The 27,841-nt window shown below is 34.4% G+C and overlaps 1 protein-coding gene across 6 annotated transcripts in view; it reads left to right on the top strand.

The window, feature by feature from the left end:
• METTL4 (methyltransferase 4, N6-adenosine) overlaps positions 1-27,841 on the top strand; it is a 31,614-nt gene that overhangs the window by 1,974 nt on the left and 1,799 nt on the right. For all 6 annotated transcript variants that reach the window (XM_008537388.2, XM_008537386.2, XM_070627482.1 and 3 more), the window contains 7 exons: positions 1-400; positions 2,342-2,404; positions 10,048-10,414; positions 12,439-12,508; positions 19,152-19,326; positions 21,778-21,884; positions 22,270-22,361. In XM_008537388.2, coding sequence (XP_008535610.1) covers positions 8-400; positions 2,342-2,404; positions 10,048-10,414; positions 12,439-12,508; positions 19,152-19,326; positions 21,778-21,884; positions 22,270-22,361 — 1,267 coding nt within the window. In that variant the 5' untranslated portion in view covers positions 1-7. The remainder of the gene's footprint in view (positions 401-2,341; positions 2,405-10,047; positions 10,415-12,438; positions 12,509-19,151; positions 19,327-21,777; positions 21,885-22,269; positions 22,362-27,841) is intronic.

Raw genomic sequence — 27,841 nt, 5'->3', positions numbered from 1 at the left:
GAAGAGAATGTCTGTGGTTCACCAGCTGTCACCAGGATGGTTACTGGATCATCTTTCTTTCATTAACAAGATAAACTATCACCTTCACCAGCAACATAAACCCTGTTGCAGTAAAAATGAGCCCACTTTTGTCCATTTTGATTCTCTTCAAATGGATTCTGTGTCCTCTTTTGGAACCTCTGCTACATTTATTGCTTCTGACTCTACCACTAAGCCAGACAATGATGCTGGAGGAAATTGTGAAATGTTCGTACAAAAATACGTTTTTCGACCGGAACTGTTTGATGTCACCAAACCTTATATAACTCCAGCTATTCACAAAGAATGCCAACAAAGGAATGAAAAGGAAGATCTAATGAATGATGTTAAAAAAGAAAACTTCATTTCTACTATTGGAAAGGTAGGAAGTTTTAAGAAATTTTTATTTTTCTACAGAACACAAAAGGAATTTATTATTCCAATATCTCAAATATCTTGTGATTTACTTAGTATAAAGAGTAATCAGTAAAGCATAAGAAGGCTTTAGCATATCCAGTGTAATTTTTAACTCTTTCCTAACATTCTACCATTCTTAGAAGACCATATTTGGGTATTTCAAAAGTAAGCAAATTTGGCTCAAAAGTAAATGCTTTGTAAATTAAGCAAACAAACAAAACTAAACAACAACTAAAAACCCTTCTGCTTAGGCATTTGTAGTAATTGCATGTTTTTACACTTATTTTTGTTCAAAAATATGCTGCTTTCTCTGCAAAATTCTAATGCAGTTTATAGATTTTTGGTAGATTTTTAGAGACCTGTCTCCTGGGATAAGGTCATGTAATAAAAGTTTGGAAGAAGGGTAATATTTTTGAAAAGTTTCTTGTGATAAAAGTAGAAAGCTAGTATGGAAAATGTATATGTTCTTAAAGTATATATGTTTGTATGTGCACTGGTGCAGTCTTTTAGTAAAATTTTAAGAATACCCTACAGGATCAAATTAATTATGCTTTAAAAATTTTTTATGTCTTTGAAGAGTTCAGAGGTGATTATACAAAGTCCATTTCAGATAGATTATGTAAACGTTTTCTTTGTTAACAGGAATAGGAATAACATTCCCATTAGAGATAGGAATAACATTCATTACTCACCCAACAAATATTTGAGATCTTTGTATGCTGTTGTACATACGGGGATGAAACGAGATAAACACAATCTCTGCCCTCGTGGGTCTTATAAATGAGTGGGGAATAAAGATATTAAATAAGAAAGCATGTTGAGAATTAGAATAAGGGAAGTATTTGAGATAATTTATTACATTGTTATAGGTACCTGAAGTAGCACTTTTACTATTCTTGTGAATTCCTCTTTTTTTTTTCTTTTCAACAAATATCGTCTGCTATGTGTCAGGCATAGAAAAGAAAATGTGTAGTGTTTCTGAGATCTCAGTAAAATGGTGTATAGATAATTTATCATTATTATTACTAATTCAGACAAATAGTAACAAGCATTTGTAAAGGACTTTGCAGTTTACTGAGTATGGATATTTTTAAATGTTTAGACTCTTATGTTGGGTTAGTTTCTCATTTTAATATGTAAAAATATAGATGAGCATATGTAAGGAATGTTATCTTGACAAAGCTTACCTTATTTCTGATATACTTAAGCAAGTCATACAATTCGCTTCAACCTTAAGTTCATTCATTTAGTCAGCCAACAAACATTTATTGTTAGCTGCTGGGAGTTTGCCACTGTGTAAGCACGGGTTTCAGCAATAAAAGGTACAAAGTCCCTGCTCTATTTTGCACTCTCTTTCATGTTCTTTTCTTTGGAGTTGTTAGATATAGAACTGTGTTAATATATCTGATTTGTACCTCAGAACAATCATAAAGAGCTATTCAAAGCGCATTGGGATTATTTTTTTGGTGCTCATATATGGAGATCTTCTCTCCTTAGAATTGAAGAAAGTTGAGAATAGTTGTACCATATATATCAACTGATGCATGACACTGGTAACTGTTTAGTATAGTGTCAGTTTCCTTATGTTCCATGGATATCAGTGCTACATTTTGTCATATGGTACTGGTTCTTATTAATAGCAAATAAGGCTGAGGTGACCTTTTATCACCCGTTAAGTTTGTGGTAATAATAATAAAAAAATAATTATTATTATTTGGGAAAGTGTACCTCTTTAGTGCATACCCTTTGCACTGATTTTGACCTCAATAGTTGGTTATCACCTCTTAATGACTGAGATACACAATATGGAAAATGTGATAAAGAAAAAAGAAATACTAATGTATTTCAAAATATCAATATTGTGATAGATGGCAACATAATTTTCTCCCTGTAATTTATTCTTTAGAAACGTAAAAGATGTGTTGTTTTCAATCAAGGTGAATTGGATGCTATGGAGTACCATACAAAGGTAGGGTGTAAAATGTTCTTTGATGACTTTGGAAGATTAATGCAAAGTAGTATAAACGGACAACATAAATAAGGATGTTCTTAAAAATTAAGCAATTATTTTGATCAAGGTTAGAATCTAATAGTGGAGTGATTTATTGTTACTTTTATAGTAATGAACAGTTCAAATGAGTTTTTATTAAAACTTTGTATACTTCTGTTAGTTTTACATATTTAACATAAGTAAACTTATGCTATACTGGTTAAGTTTAGAAATTTTGTAAGTTTTAAAGCCTATTGTCTATAGACAAAACAACTTATTAAGATAGTGGCAGAAGAAAGCATGAATAATGTGAAGGATGTATTTCTAGATTGTAGAGATAAATGAGATCTAGGAGTTAAAGAAATGAAGGGAAACAGAGGGTTCACAAATTTTAAGCTTAACTCTTTAAGGAATACCTTTGATTGATATGGAAAAATTGGGATTGGAATTTGGCTTAGGAAGCATGATAAGTTTAGATGTGTTGAATTAATGTGATGTGGGACATTGGATTTTTTTCTCTCTTTTTTGTGGTAAAATATACATGACAGAAAACTTACCATTTTAAAATGTACAATTCAGTGGCATTAAGTACGTTCACAACATTGTGCCATCATCACCACTGTCTGTCTCCAGAACTTTCTCATCATCCTAAATAGAATTTGTACCCATTAAACGATAACTCCCCATTTCCCTCTTCCCTCAGCCCCTGGTAACCGCTATTCTACTTTCTGTCTTTATGAATTTGCCTATTTTATGTATCTCATGTAAGTGGAATCATACAGTATTTATCTGATTTATTTCATTGAGCGTAATGTCTTTAAGGTTCATCCATGCATCAGAATTTCATTCTTTTTTAAGGTTGAACAATATTTCATTGTATGTATATACCACATTTTGTTTATCCGTTCATTTGTTCAAGGACATTTGAGTTCTTTCCACCTTTTGGCCTTTTTGAATAATGTTACTATGAATATTGGTGTACAATACCTATTTGAGTCTCAGCTTTCAGTTCTTTTGGGCATATACCCAGCTGTGCAATTGCTGGATCACATAGTAACTGTATGTTTGACTTTTTGAAGGACTGCCAGACTGCTTTCTACAGCAGTTGCATTCCCGTTCTGCATTCCCATCGGCAAAGCACAAGGGTTCCCGTTTCTGCACGCTTTCACCAGTACTTGTTATTTTCTATTCTTTTAAATTTTTATAATAGCCTTTCTGATGGGTATGAAGTGGTATTTCATTGTGATTTTCATTAATACATTGGATTTTAAATGTATTGAAGATAGCGGAATACAAAAATGCTACCTTCATTACCAAAAGTCTACTCTATTTTGTTAATTTGCCTATTTCCTGGGAATGCCAATTACAAGATTAAACTGCAGAAATATGTAAAAATCCGGGGTCTGATATTGTATAAGAAAGATTAATAATTTTACTTTTAGATGTTAAATGAAATTAGAGAATAGAATTTCTTGAATTCATGTATATTCAGATTGCTAAATATTTGTGACTGTTAATGATAACTATAAATTATGAAACGTATGCTGCAGAATGGAATCAAGCTCTTAAAAAGTCAAAGAGCAGAAGAAATGCAAAATCTACTTTAAGAGCTTTTTTAGCTTCAGTAATGAATTTGAATAAATATAATATATGGCCATTTTATTATCAATTAACAATTTTGTAGAAATTTGAATCTATTTGCTGTAATGTAATGTACAGGAATGAACTGTTAAAAAAGTTGGCATGACAATTGTTAATAGCCAAGATATAGAGGTGACTTTAAAAACATATTAAGGAAAAGCCTGGAGTAGAATTTGCCTTATTATTTTCTGAATCTATCTATCTGTGCCCCTCCCTTCCTTATTTTCTAGTTCATTTATCCATTTATCCATTCTCTCACTCATTAATTAAATTAATTCAGTTTACTTATAGATATTCACTGAATAACAACTGTATATGAGACGCCGTGTCAGCCCTAGGACTTCAGTAGAGTTTAGGACAGATATAGTCCTTCTATCCCAGAACTTCTTATGTTCTTGAGGGACACAATTAAACTAAACTACTATATAGTATAAAAAGCTCTGTCATAGGAGAATTCTAGGATACTATGAGGGCACGTAGAATGGCTGTCCAACCCAGACTTGAGGACAGGGTGTCAAGGAAAGCTTTATGGAGGCAGGGATTTTGTTTAAGCTGAGTCTTTACAGTAGGTATTAATCATATGAAGAGTATTCCAGGCTTAGAGAGTAATAGCATTTGCTAAACTTCAGAAACAAGATGGAATAAGACTTGCTCAAGGAAGTGAAAAAGGTTCACGTTGACCAGATTGGAATGTGAAGCAAAGAGTGGTTAGAAATGAAACTGGGGAGATAAGAAGTGGCAGATCATGTAGGGTTTCATTTTAAGACTTTTAGACGTAATTCCGAGGGTTTTGGGAAGCTATTGAAAGCAGGTGACATGATCAGGTTTGTGTTTAATTTGTTTAATATTAATCTTATTTATTTTTGGATAGATAGTACATTCATATAGTAAGGTTCAAAATGTACGAAAAGTATACAGTGAAAAGTCTTCCTCTAATCCTGTCGTCCAGTCACCTGCTTCCTCCTCTCAGTGCAGCTGTTCATATATGAAACACAATATGTACATATACTCCCCTTCCCCTTGTTGTTTAGATGGTAGCGTACTACACACACTTTTGCACCTTGCTTTTTTCCCCTTCACTTAAGCGTACTTTACACATTGTTTTATATCTCATTGTCTTTCGTACTTTCATTTACTTAGTTTTTAATTGCTAACATTTGGATATATTATGCACATGCCATTTTCCACATGTATGTGTGTATCTGCAGGATAAATTTCAAGAAGTTGAGTTGCTGGGTTAGAGGGTTTGAAAATTTTGGCAGATATTGCCAGATGGCTATGATAGAAGTTGTATCATTTTATTAGCGCACTGGAAATGTGTAATTTTGCCTGTTTTCCCACATCCTTACCATCATAGTGTGTTATCATTGTTTTTGATCTTTGCCAATCTGATAGATAAAAAATAGTATTTCAGTATGGTTTTAATTTGCATTTCTCTTATTATGAGTGTAGTTGAGCATTTTTACATATGTTTAGTAACCATTTGTATTTTTTTAAGTGAACTATTTGTTTCTTTTGCATACTTAAAAAAATTGGGCTTTTCTTTTTCTTATTAATTTATGGGAGCTCTTTGTATGTTAGGGAAGTTAGCTCTTTGTCTCTGACATGAATTCCAAATATATTTTTACTAGTGTGTCATTTTAATTTTAATTATGATGTTTTTTGTTTGTTTTTTGCCACACACACAGCATTCATCTTTTTCTTTTATGACTTTTGGATTTTTGAGTTGTAATTAGAAAAGTATTCCTTCACCAAGGCTTTGAAAGAATTTTCCCATGTTTTCTTCTAGAACATTTATGTTTTTCACATTTATATACTTGATCCATTTAGATTTTGTTCTGGTATAAAGTGTGAAGTATGGATCCAACGTTTTTTTTTCTTCCTGGATGACTACCCATTTATCCCACTATCATTTATTGAGTTTTTCCCTGCTTATTTGAGATGCTAGATATACTTAATTTGCATATGTATTTGAGTTTATTTCTGGACTTTAAGTCTTACTTAATTTAAATATATTTGTCTATGTGCCAGTCTCTTGAGATTTTATAATATGAATATGTTTTGATATTTGGTAGTGTTCATCCCTCCCCCTCCCGTTCTCTCCTCATTGCTCCTCTTTTACAGAGTGTTCCTGTTTTTTGTTGTTGTTTATTTTCCCATATGAATTTTAAGATTAATTTTAATGTCTGGTTAGAAAAAATATCGGTTGGAATTTTTATGGCATCAGGCTAAATTTATAAATTAAATTAGTGGATTATTGACATCTTGAAGATGTTGATGATCCTGCCCTAAAGCATGAACATGGCTTTCCATTTGTTTAAGCTTCTGTAGTCATTCTGTAAAATTTTCTTTATAAAGGCCTTGCAAATTTCTTGTTAAGTTGCAGTAGTTTTTTTGAATCTCTTGGGTTTTTCTGGAAATAGTAAGAGTTTTACTTATACCTTTCCAATTATTATATCTCTAATCTCAATCGTTCTCAAACAAACAGAGGAGGATTGGCAAAAGGTGTTAGCTCAGAGTCAATCTTCCTCACCAAAAAATAAACAAATACATATAAATAAAAATGTAAAAAAAGAAGATATCCATATATTGTCCCTGAGCTAACATCTGTGCCAGTCTCCCTCTATTTTGTATGTGGGTTGCTGCCACAGTATGTCTTGGTGAGTGGTGTCGGCCTATGCCTGAGATCTGAACCCACAAAACCCGGGCTGCCGAATTAGAGTGTGCCAAACTTAACCACTGTGCCACTGATCTGGCCCTATGGATATATTCTTGTTATTAATTTCTAACTTAAATCCATTGGGGTATAAGCATGTACTCTGATGATTTCAGTCCTTTTACATTTATTGAGCCTTGTTTTATGGTCCAGCATATGAGTTATCTTTGTGACTGTACCATGTGCTATTTTTATGTATTCTTTTCAAATATGTATTTTATAATTGTTGGATGCAGTGTTCTATGACTGTTAGAAAGATCAAGTTGGTTTGTAATATTGTTCAGAACTTCTCTGTCTTCAGAGATTTTTTTGGTTTAAATGGTCTGTCGATTGCTGAGTAGATTTTTTAGGTGAGTTTAGAGTAGTGTTTAGTCAAGGGCTAATTATTCCATTTTACTGATGCAAGATCTGTCTTATCTACCCAATACTCCTGTCATGAACTGTTATAGGTCTGAAATGTTATCCTATCTGGAGGCTAACAAATTAGTGAGTTTAGACCTAAGATTTTATTAAAATAGATTTAGATCTAAGATTTTATTAAATAAGGATTTTATTGCTCCCAGAATAGGAAGCATGTGCTCTGTGTTTAGAGACTTCCCTTTTATCTCAGGTCCCATGGGGATGATGCCAAGCAGCTTCGTTGGATGCTGTACATGCAGTAGATTTGATTCATAGCTAACAAAGCCCAAGCTTAGGGAACCCCCAATCTTTTAAATGGGTTGCAAACAAACCTGTCCAACTTTTTGCCCCAGAGAGAGCCTTTATTAACCTGGACAGCAAACAAATCTGCCCTCTGCCTTGGAGGGAGATGCACTCTCCATCTTCCATGCTGTACAAATATCCTTGAAAATTTATTCTGGATCAAAAGCTGTCAGTGCTTCTGCTCGCACAGAGAAACCCATGGTGAATTGTCTCCCAATTGCCCTGTGAATCTTGAGGTTTTCCAGTCTGAGTGTTAGAAACAGGCACTATTCTTGGCCTTGTGGGAGCTCTAGGCACTGCTGCTTCTAGTCCTTCTGGGTGGTCCTTTTCCTGGCCTTGGTTAATTCCCTCACACACTCAAGCAGATCGGTACTTAGGGGAATTTCTTCAGTGTGACTATCTGCAGATCTACAGGATTCTCTCTCTGTATAGCGGTTTCCTCTCTGGTACTCTGTCCTGTACACTCTTTCTTCGTCTCCTCCCCATATTCTCAGCTTTGTCTCCTCAACCCTGGACTTCTTCCAGGCTCTGCCCAGATTCTTCCTTCCTGTGGCCTGGAAACTCTCCAGACAATGAGCTGGGGCAATCATAGGGCTTACCTAAGATTTCTTTCACTGTCCTTTGTTGCCAAATGTCCAGTGTCTTGAAAGCTGTCGTTGTTCTTGTTCCATCTTGGTTGGAAGTGGAAGTCTCTGATGCTTTGAACATTTTCTCTTTATCATTTATTTTCAGCAATTTGATTATGATGTTTCTTAGTGTAGTTTTCTCCTCCTCCTCCTCTGTTTATTGAGCTTGGATCTATAAATTTGTAGTCTTGAGCAAATGTGGAAAATTTCAGCCATTACCTCCTCAAATATTTTTTCTTTCCCATTCATCTTGGATACTTTTATTGCATTGTTCTCAGGTACACTAATCTTTTCTTCTTCATTGTCTCCTGTTAATCCAGTCTAATGTATTTTTCACTTCTGCGTTGTAGTTTCCATCTCTAGAAGTTTGATTTGGTCTTTTTTCTATAGTTTCCATGTCTCTTAACATGCTCGTTTTTTTCTTTGCACTTTTGAAACTATGAATATGGTTATAATAAGTGCCTTAATATCCTTTTCTACTTTTTTCCCCTAATCTTTTAAAATGGGCTACAAATAAACCTATCCAGTCTTTTGTACCAATTGTATCATCTGTGTCATTCCCGTGTGTTTCTATTGAGTGATTTTTCTTCTTATAATATGTTGCGTTTTCCTGCTTCTCTATAGTCCTGGTAATTTTTTATTTTTTGTAAGACATTTTAATTTTAGCTTGTTAGATACTAGATATATTCATGTTCCTATAAATATTCTTGGGCTTTGTTCTTGGACAGTTACTTTGAAACTGGTTGATCCTTTTGAGATTTCCTTTAAGATTTTGAGACTTTCTTTAAGATTTTTTAGTTTGGACCAGAGCAGATTTTAGAGCTATTTTCTTCCTCCACTACTGAGGCAGTACCCTTCCGAGTATTCCACTGATGCCCTGTAAAGTATGAGATTTTCCATTATGGCTGGAGGGAGCACTGACTGTTCCCGGCCCTGTGTGAGCATGGCAAATTGTGCTCTCTGATCATTTCATCTGTTTGTTTCCCTGATCGTGGGTAGTTTCACTACGTGATGAGAGACTTGAGTGGACCTTCTGCAGCTCTTAAGACCTCTGTCTGTGAGCAGCTGTCTCCTCTCTGGTATCCTGCCCTGCAAACTCTAGCTGCCTTGGCCTTTCCAGACTTTCCAGCTCCATCTCCTCAACTCAGAGAGACTGTTGGACTCTGAATGGGTCCCTTCCTTGCGCTGCTGCCTGGAAACTTTGTCAGGGCAGTAAGCTGGAGCAATCATTTGTTTCTCCTTTTGTAGGGACCACTGTTCTGCACTGCTTGACATCCATCTAAGGTCTGAAAGCCTTTTTAAAAAATACATTTTGTACGTTTAAAAAATTTGTACATTTTAAGAATGTAATTTTAGATGAAACGTTAAATCTGATCCCTGGTACTCTATCTTGTCCAAAAGCGGAACTTGGCTTTTAATTTTATAATTATTGTAGTTGTATTTTTGCAAAACTTGGTTTATATTGCTCTTTTAGTTTAGTTGCTCTTTTCTTTTTTTACAATTCAAACTATGTTTCATTAAATCAAACGTAAGTTTATTTTAAAATTAAATCACTAGAAAAATTTAAGATTAAATGTTGTGATTTAAACTTAATTCTCTATAGATTAGAAATTCTCTTTTCTTCTAGAAACTTTTGTATTATCAAATTCATTTTATAGATTTTTAAGGATACCTTTTCTTATATAAATTGTTTGGTTATTTAATTGTAAGTGAATTTCCTAGGTTTTTTCATTCTACAATTAGGAAACAGCAGTTCAAAGGCATACTCACACATTCTTTTCTTTTCATTGTAGTGTAAAATTATTTTAGTGTGAGCATTAAGAATGTTGATTTCAATCCATAAATTCAAATATTCAAGCACAGTAGGAATTTCATTATTTAGAAAATTGTTTTAATGTCAGTGACCATTTAATGTATTTAAAATTTTTTTCTTACAGATCAGGGGGCTGATTTTGGATGGTTCTTCACAGTTAATCCAAGAAGGTCTTAAAAGTGGCTTTCTTCATCCTCTTCTTGAAAAACAGGACAAGTGTAGTGAGCCCATTACTTTACCACTTGATACGTGCAATTTGGCAGAATTATGTGAAATGGCAAAGCATTTGCCTTCTCTGAATGAAGTAGAACTTCAGACGTTACAATTGATGGAAGATCATATGGTTACAGAGCAGGATGTATTTTCACGGGTTGTTGAAAACAACTCAAGCTTTACAAAAATGATTACTTTAATGGGACAGAAATACCTGCTGCCACCGCAAAGCAGTTTTCTTTTGTCTGACATTTCTTGTATGCACCCACTTCTGAACTGTAAGTAATTATTATGTTTATTATTAGAAAAAGTAATTTTTCTGTGGCCTCAAAAGTCAAGAGCTAGTCTGAACGTTGAATGAGGGTCAGCATTTTATGAAGATACGGTAAATACTTAATTTTCTCTGTGTAATTTTTCTTTTAAAAATTCAATTTTAAGTACTGACTTTTGATTTAAAAAAATTTTTAAATTCTTATTATGAACAAAGGGTCAAAAACTAGTCCCCAGGAAAGCAAATACAGTTACTGCTTGTACCCAGAAATTCAGGATACAATTGGATTTGACCAAGTAACTTTATTTAACTTTTCTTTATAGTAAAGTAGAAACACTTTAGATATGCGTATTTATCCCCAAACCATTCCTAGTCTTTTAGGTTACATTTTAAGCTAATGTTCAAGTTTATTGTCTAAAATTTCTTGACATAGTTTCCTGTAGAAGGTTAAACATTTTAAATATTGAAGTCCACATTCACCCAGACCTGAATTTGAATTTAGATTCTGAAGCTTAGAACTGAGTCTTTTGGCTATTCACTCTGTAAAACTGAGCCTCAGTTTCCTAACCTATGGATATGATAATATTTGCATCTGAAGATCATTTTTAGGATTAAGTGAGATAATCTGTATCAGTTGCTTATCTCAGTGATTTGTGTTTTTAATAAATTATAACTATTATAATATTTTAAGGGGTGAGTTATGTAAGAGGTGTATTGATCAAGTTGAATTTAATCTACTATTTATTGTTATTTGGATATTTTATAGCAAAATTTTAAGTTATTAAATAACATAGCTTATTAATGAAAAGTTCTTTTAATTGCTATCAAACTATCTTACACGTGAGTGGTTATTCATGTCACCGTGTCGTAAATTCTTCAAGATAAATGACAGAATAAGAAATTAATGAGAAAATATACTCTGTTTGAACATTTTTTCCATTCTTTTTGATCTTTGTTACTCTAATAGTTTAAAAACTGTTACTTCTTTTAATTTGCATTCTTTTGGTTACTTATGAGATTGTATGTTGACAAAAATATACCTAGGTTTATAAAAGTGGGAGAAGGGATGGCTCTTCCTTACAGTAGAATTCCAATTAATAAATGTGAGTGAAATGATGGAAGTAGGAAATTTCCATTTGTCAAACACCATAGTCATTGAATATCAAAATAGTGGGTAAAAAGTTGAGAAACAGGATATCTGCAGTCTTAAAGTATTTCCCCATAAGATACTTATTTATTAAAAAGGGAAAACTGGAGAAGCTTGGCAGACAACACTTTAACCTAGTAATTAAAGGTAATATCACCAATAATGAGACATTTTGGCATCCTGTACATGTTCCTTTGATGAGGGCATAGCATTGCTTACGTAGTACTCTTGTCAAAAATAACTAACCTAAATTTAATCATGAAGAAGTACCAAATCCAAATTGAAAGACATTCTATAGAAAAACTAGCCAGTAGCCTTCAAAAGTGTCAAGGTCATAAAAGACAAAGAAAGACTGAGGAACTTTCCCAACTGGAGGAGGTTTAGGAGACATGGCAGCTAAATGCAATGTGTAATTCTGGTTTAGATCCTGGACCAGAGAAAAGGACACTAGTAGACAACTGAGAAAATTTTATTATGGTCAATGTATCAGTTATAAGATGGAAGTTATTTCAAAATAAAAAATTAAAGCAAAAAAAAAAACCTCACCTAGGTTTGAAAGGACCGTATTAATATGGTTTCCAAGACTTAAAGGGCATTTACAAATTATTGGTGTCCAGGTTGGTGAGCTGTAGTTATTTTCAGGTAGTCTTTGCAAAAATAACAATAGGTGAAATGATATTAAAATCCCAGAGGTACAGAATTATAAGGGAAATCTCTTAATTTTTTTAGGTAAATTATTCTATTTGAATAAATGTCACAGACCCTTTGGTACATTCATTATATTTGTGTCTGTAGTGAATGCACTTCAGTTTTGAGGAACATATTTAGTTTTTAAAGTGATTGCATATGGAAGATATTTTCTAAAATTGTATCTTTGATTTCAGGTAGGAAAACATATGATGTAATTGTGATAGATCCACCGTGGCAGAACAAGTCAGTTAAAAGAAGTAACAGGTAAGTGTAAATAAATTATCTATTAGATATGCTTTCTAAAAGTTATTGTCCTTTGTACATTCTAGTTACATGTGCTAAAACCATTACTTTGTGATATAGGTTATCTGAAACTACCAAAAAACTTTAGTTTTAAAATTTTAATTCCCCTAACTAGATAGTTCTCTTGAACTGGAACTATATATAGGTTATAAGAATGTCAAGCGTAATATATTTATTAATGACTAAAGTTATTGACTGAACCAGTTCAGGGATGTTTTTGGAATACCAAAGGGCAACATTTTTGCCTTCTTTGATATCAAATTCTAAAGTTTAGAAATATATGCTAAAATGTAGTTTTCCTTAATAACTGCTATGAATGAATTTGTCCAGTTCTTACTAGACTGAGCAATTCCTATTACCTTGATTTAAACTTCCTATGAAATTTCCTTCTCTCCACAATTATCTTCAGCTTTCCAATAGGATTTTTTTCTTTTAAAGGTGCAAGAATCATATGAAGAATTTATGTAGATGTTCTCTGTGTGTGTGTTTATGCATGTGTGTAGGTATCTATAACTACATATAATTTTTTTAAACCACTTAAAAATAAGAGAAAGTTGCTCTGAAATATTTCATTCTATATTTCCTAAAAGCAAAGATATTCTCTTACATAATCATAATGCAACTGTCAAAATAGGTAATTAACATTGATACGATGCTCTTATTGATACAGTGTTATCTCATCTACAGACTTTATCCAGGTTTTACCAATTGTCCCAGAAATGTCCTTTATAGCAAAATAAAATTCTGGATCATGCATTACGTTCAGTTGTCATGTCTCTTTAGTATCCTTTCATCTGGAAAAGTTCCTCAGTCTTTCTTGGTGTTTCATAAAATTGACGTTTTTGAAAGCAACAATAGAAAACTAATACAGCATCCATTGATGATTCTTGCCCACATCAGTTATTATTAAGGTAATTGCCAGATGGTGATTGTATAATACCATCTTTTCTTCTATACTTTTACCGTAAATAAGAGTGATATGAATTTTTGAACCATATTTCATGGGCTTATCTGCATGTATATGTTTTATTGACCCCGCCTTCTTCAGCTGTGAAAAATAAGTGAATGTAGAGGCAAAGAAATAAGAGGATTTGGGGGTGGGGTAGGTATGAGTGTCAAGTTAAAGGTCGGGTAGATTGTAGGGATAAGAAAGAGGAGGCGAATAGGGATAAGAATCTTGTATGGCAATTGACTGTAAATTATCTTTTCCCCTTTCATACCTATTTGTTCTTCTCAGTCCTGCTGAAATGTTACCTCTTCCATACAGCTTTTCCAGATTCCTCCAGGCAAAGGTGCTCAGTTTCTGGTGTCATTTAGCAAATTTTAGTACTTTTTATCTGTTCTTTATGTTAGTCACAAGAGTGAGTGATCCGTCCTTTCTGTGAGATTGTGAATATTAGATTGCAAGCTCCTTGAGAGAAGGATGCTACTATATGTTTTTAAAAATTGAGATAAAATTCACCATTTTATCTGACCACTTTAATGTGTACAGTTAAGTGGTTTAATGTATTCACAATGTGTGCAACCATCACTATATCTGATTCTAGAATATTTCCATCATCCCAGAAAGAATCTTCATACCTCCCAGTTCACCCCTTTGCCCATCTCCTGGCAACCACTAACCTATTTTCTGTCTCTATGAACTTGCCCTTTGTGGACATTTCTTGTAAATAGAATTGTATAGTGTATGACGTTTGTGTCTGTCTCATTTCATTTGGCATATATTTTCATGGTTCATTCATATTGTAGCATATATCAGTACTTCATTCCTTTATATGGCTGAATAATATTCCATTATACGGATATACCACATTTATTTATTTATTCATCAGTGGATGGATGTTTGGATTTTTTCCAATTTTTGGCCATAATGTTGCTATGAACATTTGTGCATAAACTTTCCTGTGAACATGTATGCCAAGAAGGTATTGCATCCTGACTCCATGGGAGAGAACGATGGAAGCTCTGTGTGTGAAAAACCCTCCCAGACTCTGATATGACTCTCTTCCTTTGGCTGATTTTAATCTGTAACAAACTATAATAACCTTTACATAATAAACTATAATAAACCTTTCCCTGTAATAAACTAACCGTGAATATAAGAGCTTTCAGTAAGTTCTAGTAGGCTTTCTGACAAATTATTGAACCTGAGGGTGGTTTTGCAAACTGCCCAAACTTCCAGTTGGTTGTAGAAGGGAGGGCGGTCTTGAGGGCTGTGCCTTCAAACTTTGTCGTTTGCCTAACTCCAGGCGATATGTTTTCAGTTCTCTTGGGTATATACTTAGGAGTAGAGTTGCTGCATCACATGGTCACTCTATCTTTAAGTCTTTGAGGAACTACCAAACTGTTTCCCATCATGACTGTGGCATTTTGCATTTTACATTCCTGCCAACAGTGCATGAGCCTTCCAGTTTCTCCACAACCTTGCCAACACTATTTTTCTGTTTTTTTGTTTTGTTTTTTAAAATTATAGCCATCCTAGTGGGTATGAAGTAATATCTTATGGTTTTGATTTGCATTTCTCTGATGACTAATGATATTGAGCCTCTTTTCGTGTCCTTATTGGTCATCTGTATATCTTCTTGGAGAAATGTCTGTTCAAATCTTTTGCACATTTTTAAATTGAGTTGTCTTTTTGTTGTGTTTGTAAGTGTTCTTTATATATTCTGGATACTAGAACCTTATCAGATTTATGATTTGCAAATATTTTCTGCCATTCTCTATGTTGTCTTTTTACTTTCTGTGTAGTGTTCCTGAAGCACAAAGTTTTAAATTTTGATTAATTCCAGCTTATCTGTTTTTCCTTTTGTTGCTTGTGTCTTTGGTGTTCTTTTAAAGAAACCATTGCCTTAACCAAGATCCTGAAGATATAGACCTGTGTTTTCTTCTAAGACTTTTAGCTCTCACATTTAGGTGTTTGACCTATTTTGAGTTTAATTTTATATATGGTATAAAGTATAAATACAATTTTATTCTTTTGCATTTGGATATCCAATTGTCCAAGCATCATTTGTTCCCCATTGGTTCTCATTATTAGAGTTAAGTATTAAATTCAAAAGAATCAAAGAGGCCAGTTCTATAATATTCTTTGGTAATGTGTTCCAGTTTTCTCCAAGAATTATTTTTTTAAAAAACTAGCTTAAATTTCATTTCCTTCCTTTTATTTTAATGAAAATTAATAGTTTTTTATATCTTATTCTTGAATAGGCTATGCAAGTTTAAAAAAGTAAACAAATGTTTGATCATAATTAGCAGCATCTTTGGGGAACAGCTTTTATAACTCTGAATAATAGAATCCTTCCTTTTATAGTATTTTATGATAGTTTTACATAGTACATTTTGAACTTTTTCTTTTTTTCCCCATTTATCCTATAAGTGTATATTTATGATCTCATTGTAGTGACTTATATTGCTTCTTTTCCTCAAATTTTGCTTTTAAAAATTCCAAATTTGAGAAAAGTTGAAAGAGCGCTATGTGAATATCAAATTACCTTTCCCCTAGATTCACCAGTTATTAATATTTCACCACTTCTGCATGCATTTTCTCTCTCTCCATCTCTTGGCTTTATCTGATGTTGCAGACATCATGATTTCACCCACAGATTCTTTAACATGCATCTCTTGAAAACAAGGACATTTTCCTACAAAACTACAATACCATTATCATCCATCGCCAAGAAGGGTACTGTTAATATTGGTAATAATATTATACAATATACATTAATATTCAGATTTCTCCAGTTATCCTCAAACTGTTCTTTATGGCTATGTTTTTGTTTTTCAGATGCAAGATCCAATCAAGGATCACTCATTACATTTGGTCTTTATTTTTCATTTTGTTCCTTGTAGAACGGTCTCCCAGCCTTTTTTTATCTTTCAGGACATTGACTCATTTTTTTAAGAGTCCATGCCCCTTGTTTGTAGATTTCCCACAATTTGGATTTGTCTGATTATTTCTTCATAATTAGGTTTAAATTAAACATTTTTGGCAAGAATACTGCATAGGTGATATTGCACAGTCTCTATTGCAACAGATGCATATTTTGGAATTTGCTTAGTTGTTTCCAGGAGATTAGAAGGAGAAAATGGAATATGACTCTTTCATCCTTTCCACCCCCCAGATCAACTCAATTAATAAAATTAAAGCAATCAAGAAATCTGCAGTTATTGAAACCATCAAACTTCAAATTTTTGACCTGATGTTTTTCATACTGTGGCAAACTTATTAGTCTTTTAAAATCATCACTTTGATTATAAGAAATGCTAGTTTACTGGAAGAATACTGGTGTAGATGGCAGGAAACTTGGGTGCATGAGATCTGAATTTGTTTTACTCATTTATTTGTTTATTTGAGAAATATTTATTGATCACTTCCTGACATCATGCATTTGCCATGTGTTAGAACTGGATTCCAGTGTTTATTGCATTTGGCCATTTGGATGTCATTTACTTTTTCCAGAGCAAATATAGTAGTAGAAGCCTCATTGTAGTCAACTGAAGAATAAAATAAAGGAGAGAAAGTAGAAAGACTAAATGCATACCAATCCTTAGCTTAGCTGTAGACAGAATGAGACTGAAGTGAGGGAATTTCTCTCTTCTGTTTCCCTATCCCCCTCTCTCCTTCGTTCCTCTCTCTTCTTTCTTCCATTAGAATCAGAGAGTATAAACATATTTGTAGGCTGATGGTAAGGAACTACTAGAGAGGTTGAAAATGCTGAAGGAGGGGATAATTAGCATTACAAGATATAAGAAGATGAGAATAAGATAACACAGCTGGAGGGATAAGCTTTAAATAGGTGAGCCATGCCATTTTCCTTAAGAGGAAATATATAGAAATAGATAAGTAAAGGTATATAAGGAGGGAGGAAAGGTTTAGGTTGTTGAAGGAGTCTAGTGGCCTGTATTTTTACTGATTTATGAGTTAACTTCATCTGCAAAGAGTGAATTTGGGCAAGGGACTTGAAAATAGGTGAGGGTTTGTGATATTGGCCAAGGAGAAGTAAAAGATTTGAGTAGTTTTGAGAGCCTGAGAATACATTTAATTGACCGAATTCTTCAGTTCTTCGTTTTTCTCCGCTTGATTTTTCCATCTGAAAAAGTTGTGTTGAAGTTGAATTGAATTTAAGATTGTAGATTTGAAGGAGCTGTGGGGTGAGTGTTGGGGGGGATGGGAGTTGAGGGTACTGGTGAGAGGGCAAGGAAGTGATTGGTGATTGGTATTTGTGGAGAAGAGGAGCAAGTGTGGGCAGGAAGAAACTGATAGGCTCAGTAAGGTGGATGGATAGGGCACTGGGTGCTTTGGTGAGGTCTAAGAATAGGTGGGGGATAGGAGGTTATGGCCAGAGATGAAAGTTTATGGTTTCTAAGATGGAGAAAGTGTGAATGATGACAAGGTCCAGATTATGGCCACTGTAACGGAGTTTTGAAGTGGGATGAATGCAATTGTATTTGTTCAGGAGAAGAATAATTGAGGTGTGCACATTATATAGATTGTGCTTTGAAATTATCATAATGGCAGTAATGGCAAGGACGGCAAAGATAATAGCAAGATCTGTTTTGATGAGGTAGAAAAGTCTGAGAGCTTAAGTCCTCATTGAATATGGAAAGTGCGGAGGAAGCGGATTGCATAAGGAACACTAAGGCTAGCATAGTTGGATAGCATCTTTTTCAAAGAGGAGGAGATTTTATGCAAAGGTGGATGAGTTATATAGCCTGGCAGCAGCAGTAGAGGAGCTGGGAGGATACTGACCTCTCCTCTCTCTGGTGTGTTGGAGAAAGGGCCACATTCATTTGATTGGGTATTGTAGAGCAGGTAGTGTTCTGGCAAAATGAAATAGACTTCATGCTATTAATGGCCAGGAGGTGCAAGACTACAGAATTTTTAAATTTTTTTTTTGTAATGAAAGCGTGGAGGTTTCAGAGAGCCCAGTGGAAGAAAGAAGCAGGATGACAGGCTGAGGGTTGAAAATATAATGAAATGTTGAGACAGTAGTTTCAAAACTCATGTGACTGGGTCCCTGTGTAATGTACAGGATATGGAAACAAAACAAAATTAATTTTTAATGGGAGAAAAGCATGTTGTAAATATTAGTAAAATTATTGAAATGCAATGCATCTAGAAGTGATGAAGAAATATAGCCTGACAATTTTAAACTAGTAAAAAGGAAAAATAAAGTTATTTCCGACCTGCATGTAATAATGCATCCACTGGGTGTCACTGTGGCTTCATATTTACTTATACAAATAAATAGCTATAGGAGCTTTGTGTTTGTGGAGTCAGTATTATACAGCTCTTTTCCCTGCTTATTTTTCTGGTTTGCAGTGAATTTTTTTTTTTTTTTTAAAGATTTTATTTTTTCCTTTTTCTCCCCAAAGCCCCCCGGTACATAGTTGTATATTCTTCGTTGTGGGTCCTTCTAGTTGTGGCATGTGGGACGCTGCCTCAGCGTGGTTTGATGAGCAGTGTCATGTCCGCGCCCAGGATTCGAACCAACGAAACACTGGGCCGCCTGCAGCGGAGCGCGCGAACTTAACCTCTCGGCCACGGGGCCAGCCCCTGGTTTGCAGTGAATTTTGCTAATTTTTTTTTTCTGTTTATTTTTAGGTACAGTTATTTATCACCCTTGCAGATAAAGCAAATACCTATCCCTAAACTGGCTGCTCCAAACTGTCTTGTTATTACTTGGGTGACCAATAGACAGAAGCACCTACGTTTTGTAAAGGAAGAACTTTATCCTTCTTGGTCTGTGGAGATAGTTGCTGAATGGCACTGGGTAAAAGTAAGTTCAGAAGTTAACTTATTTCTTAATATAGCGTGACATATAAGTCACGTAAAGGTAGTATCTGCTTTTTAATTCTTAACATGTCACTGCTCTACTCCTTCAACATGGTCTAATTAAAACTTTTACTTTGATGCTAAATACTTTTGTCTCCTTACTCTCAAGGCGTTTTTTACCTGTTTGTTCTGTGTCTTTTTGTAGTAGAGTCCCACACTCTTGGCCTTAGGAATCACTTAGGGAGATATCAGGATGGCATTTTAAGAAGGTCTGATGTCTGTAGTTAAAAAAACAAAAAAACTTTTGGGAATCTGTCACTAAACACAGAAATAGTCTTACCCTTCATCTTCTTCCTCTTTACACATCCACAATTTCATTCACCCTTTGTGACTTCTTTCCTTCTTTCTCCTTTTTCTTATGTTGCTGGGGATGGGAGGGAAAACAGCAAAGTAACCCAATGTGGGAGGGGTGGGAAGATGGTGGACCAAGAACCTTTCTTACTTTAAATCTTAACTTAGGTCCTCAGTGCCTTTCGTGCTGCTGTGCCTATTTTTGAGAGAAATGATTCCAACTCTTGGATTGGTTGAATGATCTTTAGTATCTCTGCTGGCTATAAGAATACCAAAAAATATAGAAAGATGAGGCCTCAGTTCAGAGTTCATTGGACATCCTTTTAAAGATATATTGTCTACTTAGATAAATTCTGCAAAAGTCCTCCTACATTTTAAAAAGTAAGCCAGGTTATTATCAACTGAATGTTTAATATTTATACAGCTGGTATATTCATTTTAGATAGAGGAGAGTTCTATTTTTATGTGCATTGTGTGTACCTTGAAGTCTACTGGAATATCTTCTAGAAGCTGTGTACACTGTTTATTTGCACCTGTTTCTGGAACTTGGCAAACAAACATTTACAGTTGTATCTTTGCTTTTATCATGTACTTTGGGCTTAACTTTGGTTGATTTGGTATAGGAGCATGACAGGAATAGAAAACCCCACTATGCCCTGTCTGTTATGCCAGTCCTCTTATAGTCAGAGACTGGGGCCAAAGACAGGAAAATGTTACCTTCTGAAATCAAAACTGGTAAAATGTTATTACAGTAAAAACTGAGTCTATTTATTCACTTGCAATAGTAATCAGTTCTAAGAGATGGTATGATTGACCAGAGTTTAAAACAAAAATACAATATATTATATGAAACACTTGAAGGTAATTACACAGATTGTTATAACAGAAGGAGTAATCTGCATTGAGTATAAAGGATATCCAAAGAATAAGAATTTGCCAGTATTTATACAGCACTGCGTGGAAGAGATGCTGTCTCTCATGGGCCCTAGTGGTGATAAAAGGACTTTACTGATTTGGTTTTTTAGGTACCTTGATATAGGGTAAAAAGGTCCATAGATAATAGATATGAATATTCTAACAGTGAAAATATGTATCTCCGTGGTTAATTAATGAATTTATATTGTTATTATAAATTGTGTTTTGAGTTTGATTAGCTTAGGTGAGTCTTTGAAAGTCTGAGGGTGAAATGATAAAATTCAGTTTCTGGGTTTATAATGCCAAGGGATTGGACTAAGTATTGTTTCTCTCATCAATCCTCGAGCTTCTTTCATTATTAATTTTAGTTCTGATAGTATTTAATGACACTATTTCCTATAAATAAAGGAAAATACTTTATTATAGTCTACTTGGTCACATTGCCAGTAATCAGTAAATGTTATTTGAACTTATGAATAAATGAATTAATGATGGCATGGTTTCCAGGAACAAATTTTAATGAAGAGTAGAGATTTTTGTGTGCAAGGTGATAAAATGATGTTTAAAATATTTCTTAATTCCTTATAGCTGTTCTGTCCAGTATGGTAGTCATTAGCCATATGTGGCTCTCAGTGCTTGAAATGTGACTAGTCAAAATTGAGATGTGGTGTTAAGTGTAAAATATACACTGGATTTTAAAGGCTTAGTATGAAAGAAAGAAGGTAACATATCTCAATAACTTTTTTGAATTGATACATATTGCAATGATATTTTAGATATATTAGATTAAATATATAATTGTGATTACTGTTACTGCATTTTTACTTTTTTTTTATTAAGATTATGATAGTTTACAACCTTGTGAAATTTCAGTTGTACATTATTGTTAGTCATGTTGTGGGTACATCACTTCACCCTTTGTGCCCTCCCCTCCCCTCCCCCGTCCCCTGGTAACCACCGATCAGTTCTCTGCATTTTTACTTTTTTTAATGTTGCTGTTAGAAAAATTAAATTATGTATGTGGCTTGCGTTTTGTGGCTCACATTATATTTTTATTGGACAGCACTAGCCTAGAGGTTTAATAATTTCTTTTTCTTTTGTGGAAGATGTAGTGATAGGGGAAAAAAACCCTTTCCTGGATATTTACAGATGTATGATTTTTTTTTTTTCTTTGACTCTTTCCTATCAGATCACCAATTCAGGAGAGTTTGTATTCCCATTAGATTCTCCACACAAAAAGCCTTATGAAGGTCTTATACTGGGGAGAGTTCGAGAAGAAATTGCTTTACCATTAAGGTAGGGAAGATGATTTTTCAAAATTATATAAATGTATTAATTGTTATGCTTTTAAAAATTATTGACACAATGATCATTGATTTTCTTTAATTTTTACATTTTTAAAATCTGAAAATGGCCCAAACTAGATAAGTGTGAATGTTATAGCATGTGAAATTTTTAATATTATCCTTTGTTTTATCTGTAGTTTGTCATTATTGTAGAAAAGAAAATTATTGGAAATGTCTCAATACATAAATTGTTGATTTCTATTATTGTTTCTTTCTTCAATTTATTTTAGATTCAGATACTATTTGAAAGGTGAAAAAAATCAAGGCAATTGTGGCTTATATATTAAAAAATTGCCCTTTAAAATATAATTTGCTTTGTTGTTTTGTTTTAATAGGAATGCAGATGTAAAAATGCTCCCCATTCCAGATCACAAGTTAATTGTCAGTGTGCCCTGTACTCTTCACTCACATAAGCCACCACTTGCTGGTAGGTTTTTATAAAATAGAATTGTTATGACTTCTGTCAAATTGAAAAAAGGATTGAATTTAGTATTTGAATGGTCTAGAGATTTGGAAATTAAGTCAGATATGTGTTATTTTAATTAATATTTTAAAATTTTATAGCAGAATTTATGAATTTTTTTTTTTTGAGGAAGATTAGCCCTGAGCTAACATCTGCTGCCAATCCTCCTCTTTTTGCTGAGGAAGACTGGCCCTGAGGTAACATCCGTGCCTATCTTCCTCTGCTTTATACGTGGGATGCCTACCACAGCATGGCTTTTGCCAAGTGGTGCCATGTTCGCACCCGGGATCCGAACCGGCAAACCCTGGGCCACCGAGAAGCGGAATGTGTGAACTTAACTGCTGCACTACTGGGCTGGCCCTGAATAGTTTTTTTTTTTCTTTTTGCTGCAGAAAGATTTATTGTTTCCATTTGGTCCACAGCTTGGGAGGGGCCTCCAGGCTGGTTAAAACGCTGCCTAGTGGCTGCAGGGAGAGGCTCAGGCAGAAGCTCTTGACACCAGGGGAATGCAGAGGGGCCCCTCAAAGGCTTCTTGGCTCTGGATGCTCCTAGTCGTGCTTGAGGATGAGCCATTAGAAGACATACTCACCCAGCCCAGCCTGAGGGCAGGTCAGCTTGTGGAGGTTAGTCAGGTAGTCGTCCCTCTTCTTGATGAGTTTCACCTCCTCATCCAGGAAGTGGTTCTCCAGAAAGTCACAGAGATGGGAGTCTGTGCAGTCAGAACCCAGGATATGCAGACCCCAAAGCACCTGGTTCAGATTCTTATTCAGGGCCATGGTGGCTTCCATGAGGTCCAGGGCTTTATTCCGCTCACCTTGGGAAAGTTTCTTCATGTCCTGGGAGAGGGTGTGGCTGCGGTGCTGGTTTTGCATCTTTAACCAGGCTTGGCCAACTTGCCAACTTGCAGAAGAGTTAACCCATGTCCTCCAGAGCCACGTCATCGCAGTCAAAGTAGAAGCCCCAAGAGAGGCAGGTGTAGGAGCCCTACAGATGCAGATTGACCAGGTGGTTGATGGCGGTCTGCCTCAGTGGAATAATTCTGATGGATCTGGGAGCTCTTGCTTGGTTGGCAATAAGGAGCTAACCACCGAAAAACAGTGTTGGCTTGTCCCAGAGGTTGTGACTGGAAAGGAGGTTGGAGGGTGAGCAGAGGCTGGAAGAAGGGAGTCCCCAGGTATATTCTGTACAAACACTGTTGAAGCAAGATCAGATCCACCAGACGACCAGGCCTGCTGCATAGATTAGTTCTGTATTACCTCAGCCTTTCCTCTCGTGCCGTTTTTCAGGTTCTCCTTACTATCGGTTACTTATGACCTTGACAGAGTGGAGACTGATGGGGCATCTGAGGACTGTAGTTCAGCGAGGAACTTAATTTTACTACCAGGGCTTTATCCTTTGCTTGTTCTAAGACCAAGAGCTCAGAATAGCAGTCAGAGGATGGTTAGAATTCCCTTGCTATTTGGTAGAGACTCTCAGTTTTACCTTAGGTAGTGTTGCTCTTCTGAACCGTGGGGAAGGTAATTGCTGCAGCCTGCAGTTCCTCCTGGTCCTAATGCTCTACTGTAATGTTCACGGCTCAGTGAAACTGAGCAGCAAGGCATAGTGGGAAGTGTTGGCTTTGGAGATTGATTAACGTGAATTTGTATCCTGGCTCTGCCACTTGAGCGAGTTACTCTAGTCATTTTCCACCTCAAAGCCCTCATTTAAAGAGAGAATCCTGAAATTTAATCTTTCAGAGTTGTGAGGATTGGTTATAACATATTTGAAATTCTGTAGCGTATATTAGCTCAGTAAATGCTAAATTTTCCAAGTGAGAGTTTAAAAAAATAGGAATGTAAGTCCTTGGGAAATACTGAATTTGGTATTCAAAGTTTACTCAAAAAATTTTACTCAAGTTTATTCAAAAAATTTCTTCAGGAATATATACTTTATTAATTTGGTGATCCCTGCTTAGATAACCCCAAACCGTCAAGCTTCCACTCAGGAAAACTACAGGCCACCAACCTATCATACTGTTTTCCAGAATATGGGTTACTTCATGAGCTAGGATACATAGGAAATTGAATACAAATTCCCAAAGGGATTTTTATTGGTAGCACTTAGGATTTCTATTATCTTAAATCACTTATGCAGAAGAGTAAGTGTCACTTCATTTGAGAAATATTCAGATGTCTACCTGTTGATCCATTCTTGACCTAGAGAGATTCTCTGAATAATCGCCTTTAAATTTTGGACTATCATAGACTCTTTAATACATTAACTACATGCCTTAAATGAAAAATGAGATTGTACTCTTCTTGGAGGAAAAAAACTATGTTTGGCACCAGTTATACTCGATGAAGGAAATATAATTTGTATTCTTCTCATTTGAATTTTCTTTTTATCAATTGGTGAGTACCAAAGCTTAATTTAGTGTTTGTCTTAAGGCTGTTTTTTGCTTTTAAAAATTCAAAAGCTAAGACCCAAAGCCTTTCATTCCCAGTGCTAGTTAAACTATTTATCAATTCCTTTAAATAGAATAAAATTACATTTGAAGATTAGCCTTAGAGACAAAGTTTTAAAATAGTGAATAAAAATTAGCCTTTTATCAATAGTAATAAAAATTAATCTATGAAATGCACTTCTGCCATATTTCCGGTAGAGAGCAGCACAAACACATTTTTAGGATTGAGAACATTTGAAAACAAAAGTTAGATTTTTGGGGAAAAAGTCTGCATGACTTGATAGCATATAATCCTTATGTTTTGGTTCAGTAGTGGTAGACAAGAAGTGTTTGTAATTCTTTATTTTGAGTTCATGTTAGTATATAGCAAGTGCATCTATTTTAGGTGTAGAGCCATACAGATTAAAGCCACTAGAAAGCAACTTTCGGATTTCTGCAGTATGTTTTACTCTGAAATCATAACTCTAAGATTTGAGATAATATATGTTCTATATACAATGCTTAGAACTTTGCCATGTAAATAAATATTCTTAAACTCCTTTCTACAAATTCATAAAGCGAGCTCTTCTCTCTTTTGCTTCTAGAAACACCAATCTTTTCTTAAAAGTTTTAATTTGTTTTTTCCACTACAAAATGTAAAAAAAAAAAAAGACCAAATCGGCAGTATATTCCATTTCAAAATGATACATTTACTCTACTTTTAAGTTTTGAAGCTTCCTCTTAAAGATTGAAAGATAAGCCGTCAATAGCTATGGCTTAAAACCTAACGTTATAAATGTGTAGTCTTAAGTTTAAAGATTTAAGGTAGAAAAATTATGAAATAAAAGTATTTTAGTCAAGATTTTTTTGTATTTACTTTAGAGAGATTTCCACTCCTTTTTGCTACTTTACTCACTAACAGTTTCTATTTGAAGAGTAAAACATAGTTTAATGAGATGCTATGCACTGACATTTGAGCCACTTCTCCAGCCCTGCCAAAGGAGACTGACTGGCTATGCATGGATTACTTCCTCTGCATTGGTTAGAAGTATGTTTTTCTAATGCCAGATGTTATGTGATTATCTAAGTATAAAAATGTGATGCTCATATTTAAATCTATACATTTGAATTTACTTTTTTTATTGAGATATGATTGACATATAACATTGTGTTAGTTTCAGGTGTACAACATAGTGATTTGATACTTGTGTATATTGTTGAGATGATTGCTGATCACAAGAATAAAAGTCTTGTTAACATCCATCACCACACGTAGTTACATAATTTTTTCTTGTGATGAGAATTTTTAAGATCTTGCATTTATGATGCAATAAATACTTATTTGAAATTAGTAAGAATAAAGCATTTCCATTAATTTGCCTTTGTTTCTTTCACCTTGTTTTGAAATTAAGCATATATGGTTAACATTGTAAAAACGTTACTGCTTGATTTTCTGCTTTCTCAACTAGAAAGAAAAAAGCCATGCAGAAATGTGTTACATTGAGAAGGTAGGAGGTGGTAAATGGATTTCGGTTGTATGTATTTTTCCACTCCAAGTACCTGGCCATCTTTTTCTATTAGATTGTGAGCTCTTAGAACACATGAATGTCTCTTTCCTTCGTTAAGTCCCGGAGCACTGATTATAGTAGGTGCTCAGAATAGTAAACATTTTTGACTGGCTGACTCCAGTTCAGACTCTAGTTTAAAGTTCTAAAATAGAATTGCCAGCATTTTTGTACTGAAAAACTGAACAAACAAGCAAAAACAAGCAAACAAAACCTTGCTTCGGTATCACCTCAGACCACATTAAAAGTGAATCGAGGTCAGTAAGGCATTGACTTCATGGGGAAAAAATGGAAAAATGATATAGATTTATTATCCTCTAAGACTCTGGGGAAATCTTTCAAGTTTAGTAACATTACTTATGAAAGGACTAGAAGTCTTTTTGTCAGTATCTTCTATAAGTTATCAAAGCCCAAATTTGAGTTCAGTTGAGTTATAGGCAATACTTTTAATTCTTTGACTTTTGATAAACAGGACCAGTGCTTTCAGACAAATAAACAATTATTTTGCTGTGAGAGCAATTGAAGAACATTATGAAACATAAAATCTTTCATGTATTGTCTTTTAAACTATACCTATATCAAGTATTCCTAAGGAATCTTTCTCATCCCTAAAAGGAATTTGATAGATTTCTTCCAAGCTCAATCTTGTAGAGCAATTAAGAACTATATTTTACCCTGTTCTAGTGACTTTTCATTCCTGAATTGTTATTTTCACACCCAGTTCCTGTAACGTGGTTAATATAGCTAACCAGCAACGTGATGAAGGTTAAACTCATTTAAATGTTTGTTATCCAAATGAGTATGTGCTTTAAAAAATAGTTTCTGTGGCATTGTTTTCTTTCTGTTAGGGTAGATAACAGCTCTTTAGCCAATATGTATATGAGGATCTTTTTCCTCAACAATATATGATTTTCAGTAGTTTAATATATTGAATAAGGAAGACTTAATGGTGGAAATTATATGATAAAATTTTAGGTAAAGAAGGAGATATAATTTGAGAGTGAGGGGACGTTCTTAGTACTACCAAGTTATAGCTAAGGTAGTTTAGTTAGTTTTTGGTTATATGTTCTGAATATTTCCGTCTGTGTCCACCTCTTCATTTCCTGCTCTTTCACTGAAGTATGTTTGCGGAGACGTATATTTTATCTTAGTTTTTTAGGTGGGTTGTCTTTGTATTGTTCCTGTGGACTTCTTTTTCATGCATGGATTACATTTATTAAAAGATAAATTGAGTTAGTACTCAGGAGATATGTCAGCAGTATTGGAAAACTGAAAAGTCACTGGTATGGGTGTTAAAATCCTCATCTCTCATCTATAAATGAAAACCGATAAATGAGGACTCCTGAAAGTTCTGATGGTATTGTTCCCAGTCTCAGGGGTATTTATTTCAAATGTCTTTCTAATTATAAATAGTAAAGCCTGTGATGACATCCTTGAAATTAATTTGCTGTATTTCT

The sequence above is a fragment of the Equus przewalskii genome, chromosome 7 (assembly GCF_037783145.1).
Source record: "Equus przewalskii isolate Varuska chromosome 7, EquPr2, whole genome shotgun sequence".
Lineage (NCBI taxonomy): Eukaryota > Metazoa > Chordata > Mammalia > Perissodactyla > Equidae > Equus > Equus przewalskii.
The sequence above is the reverse complement of the archived record's forward strand: the minus strand, read 5'-3'. Positions and strand labels throughout refer to the sequence as shown.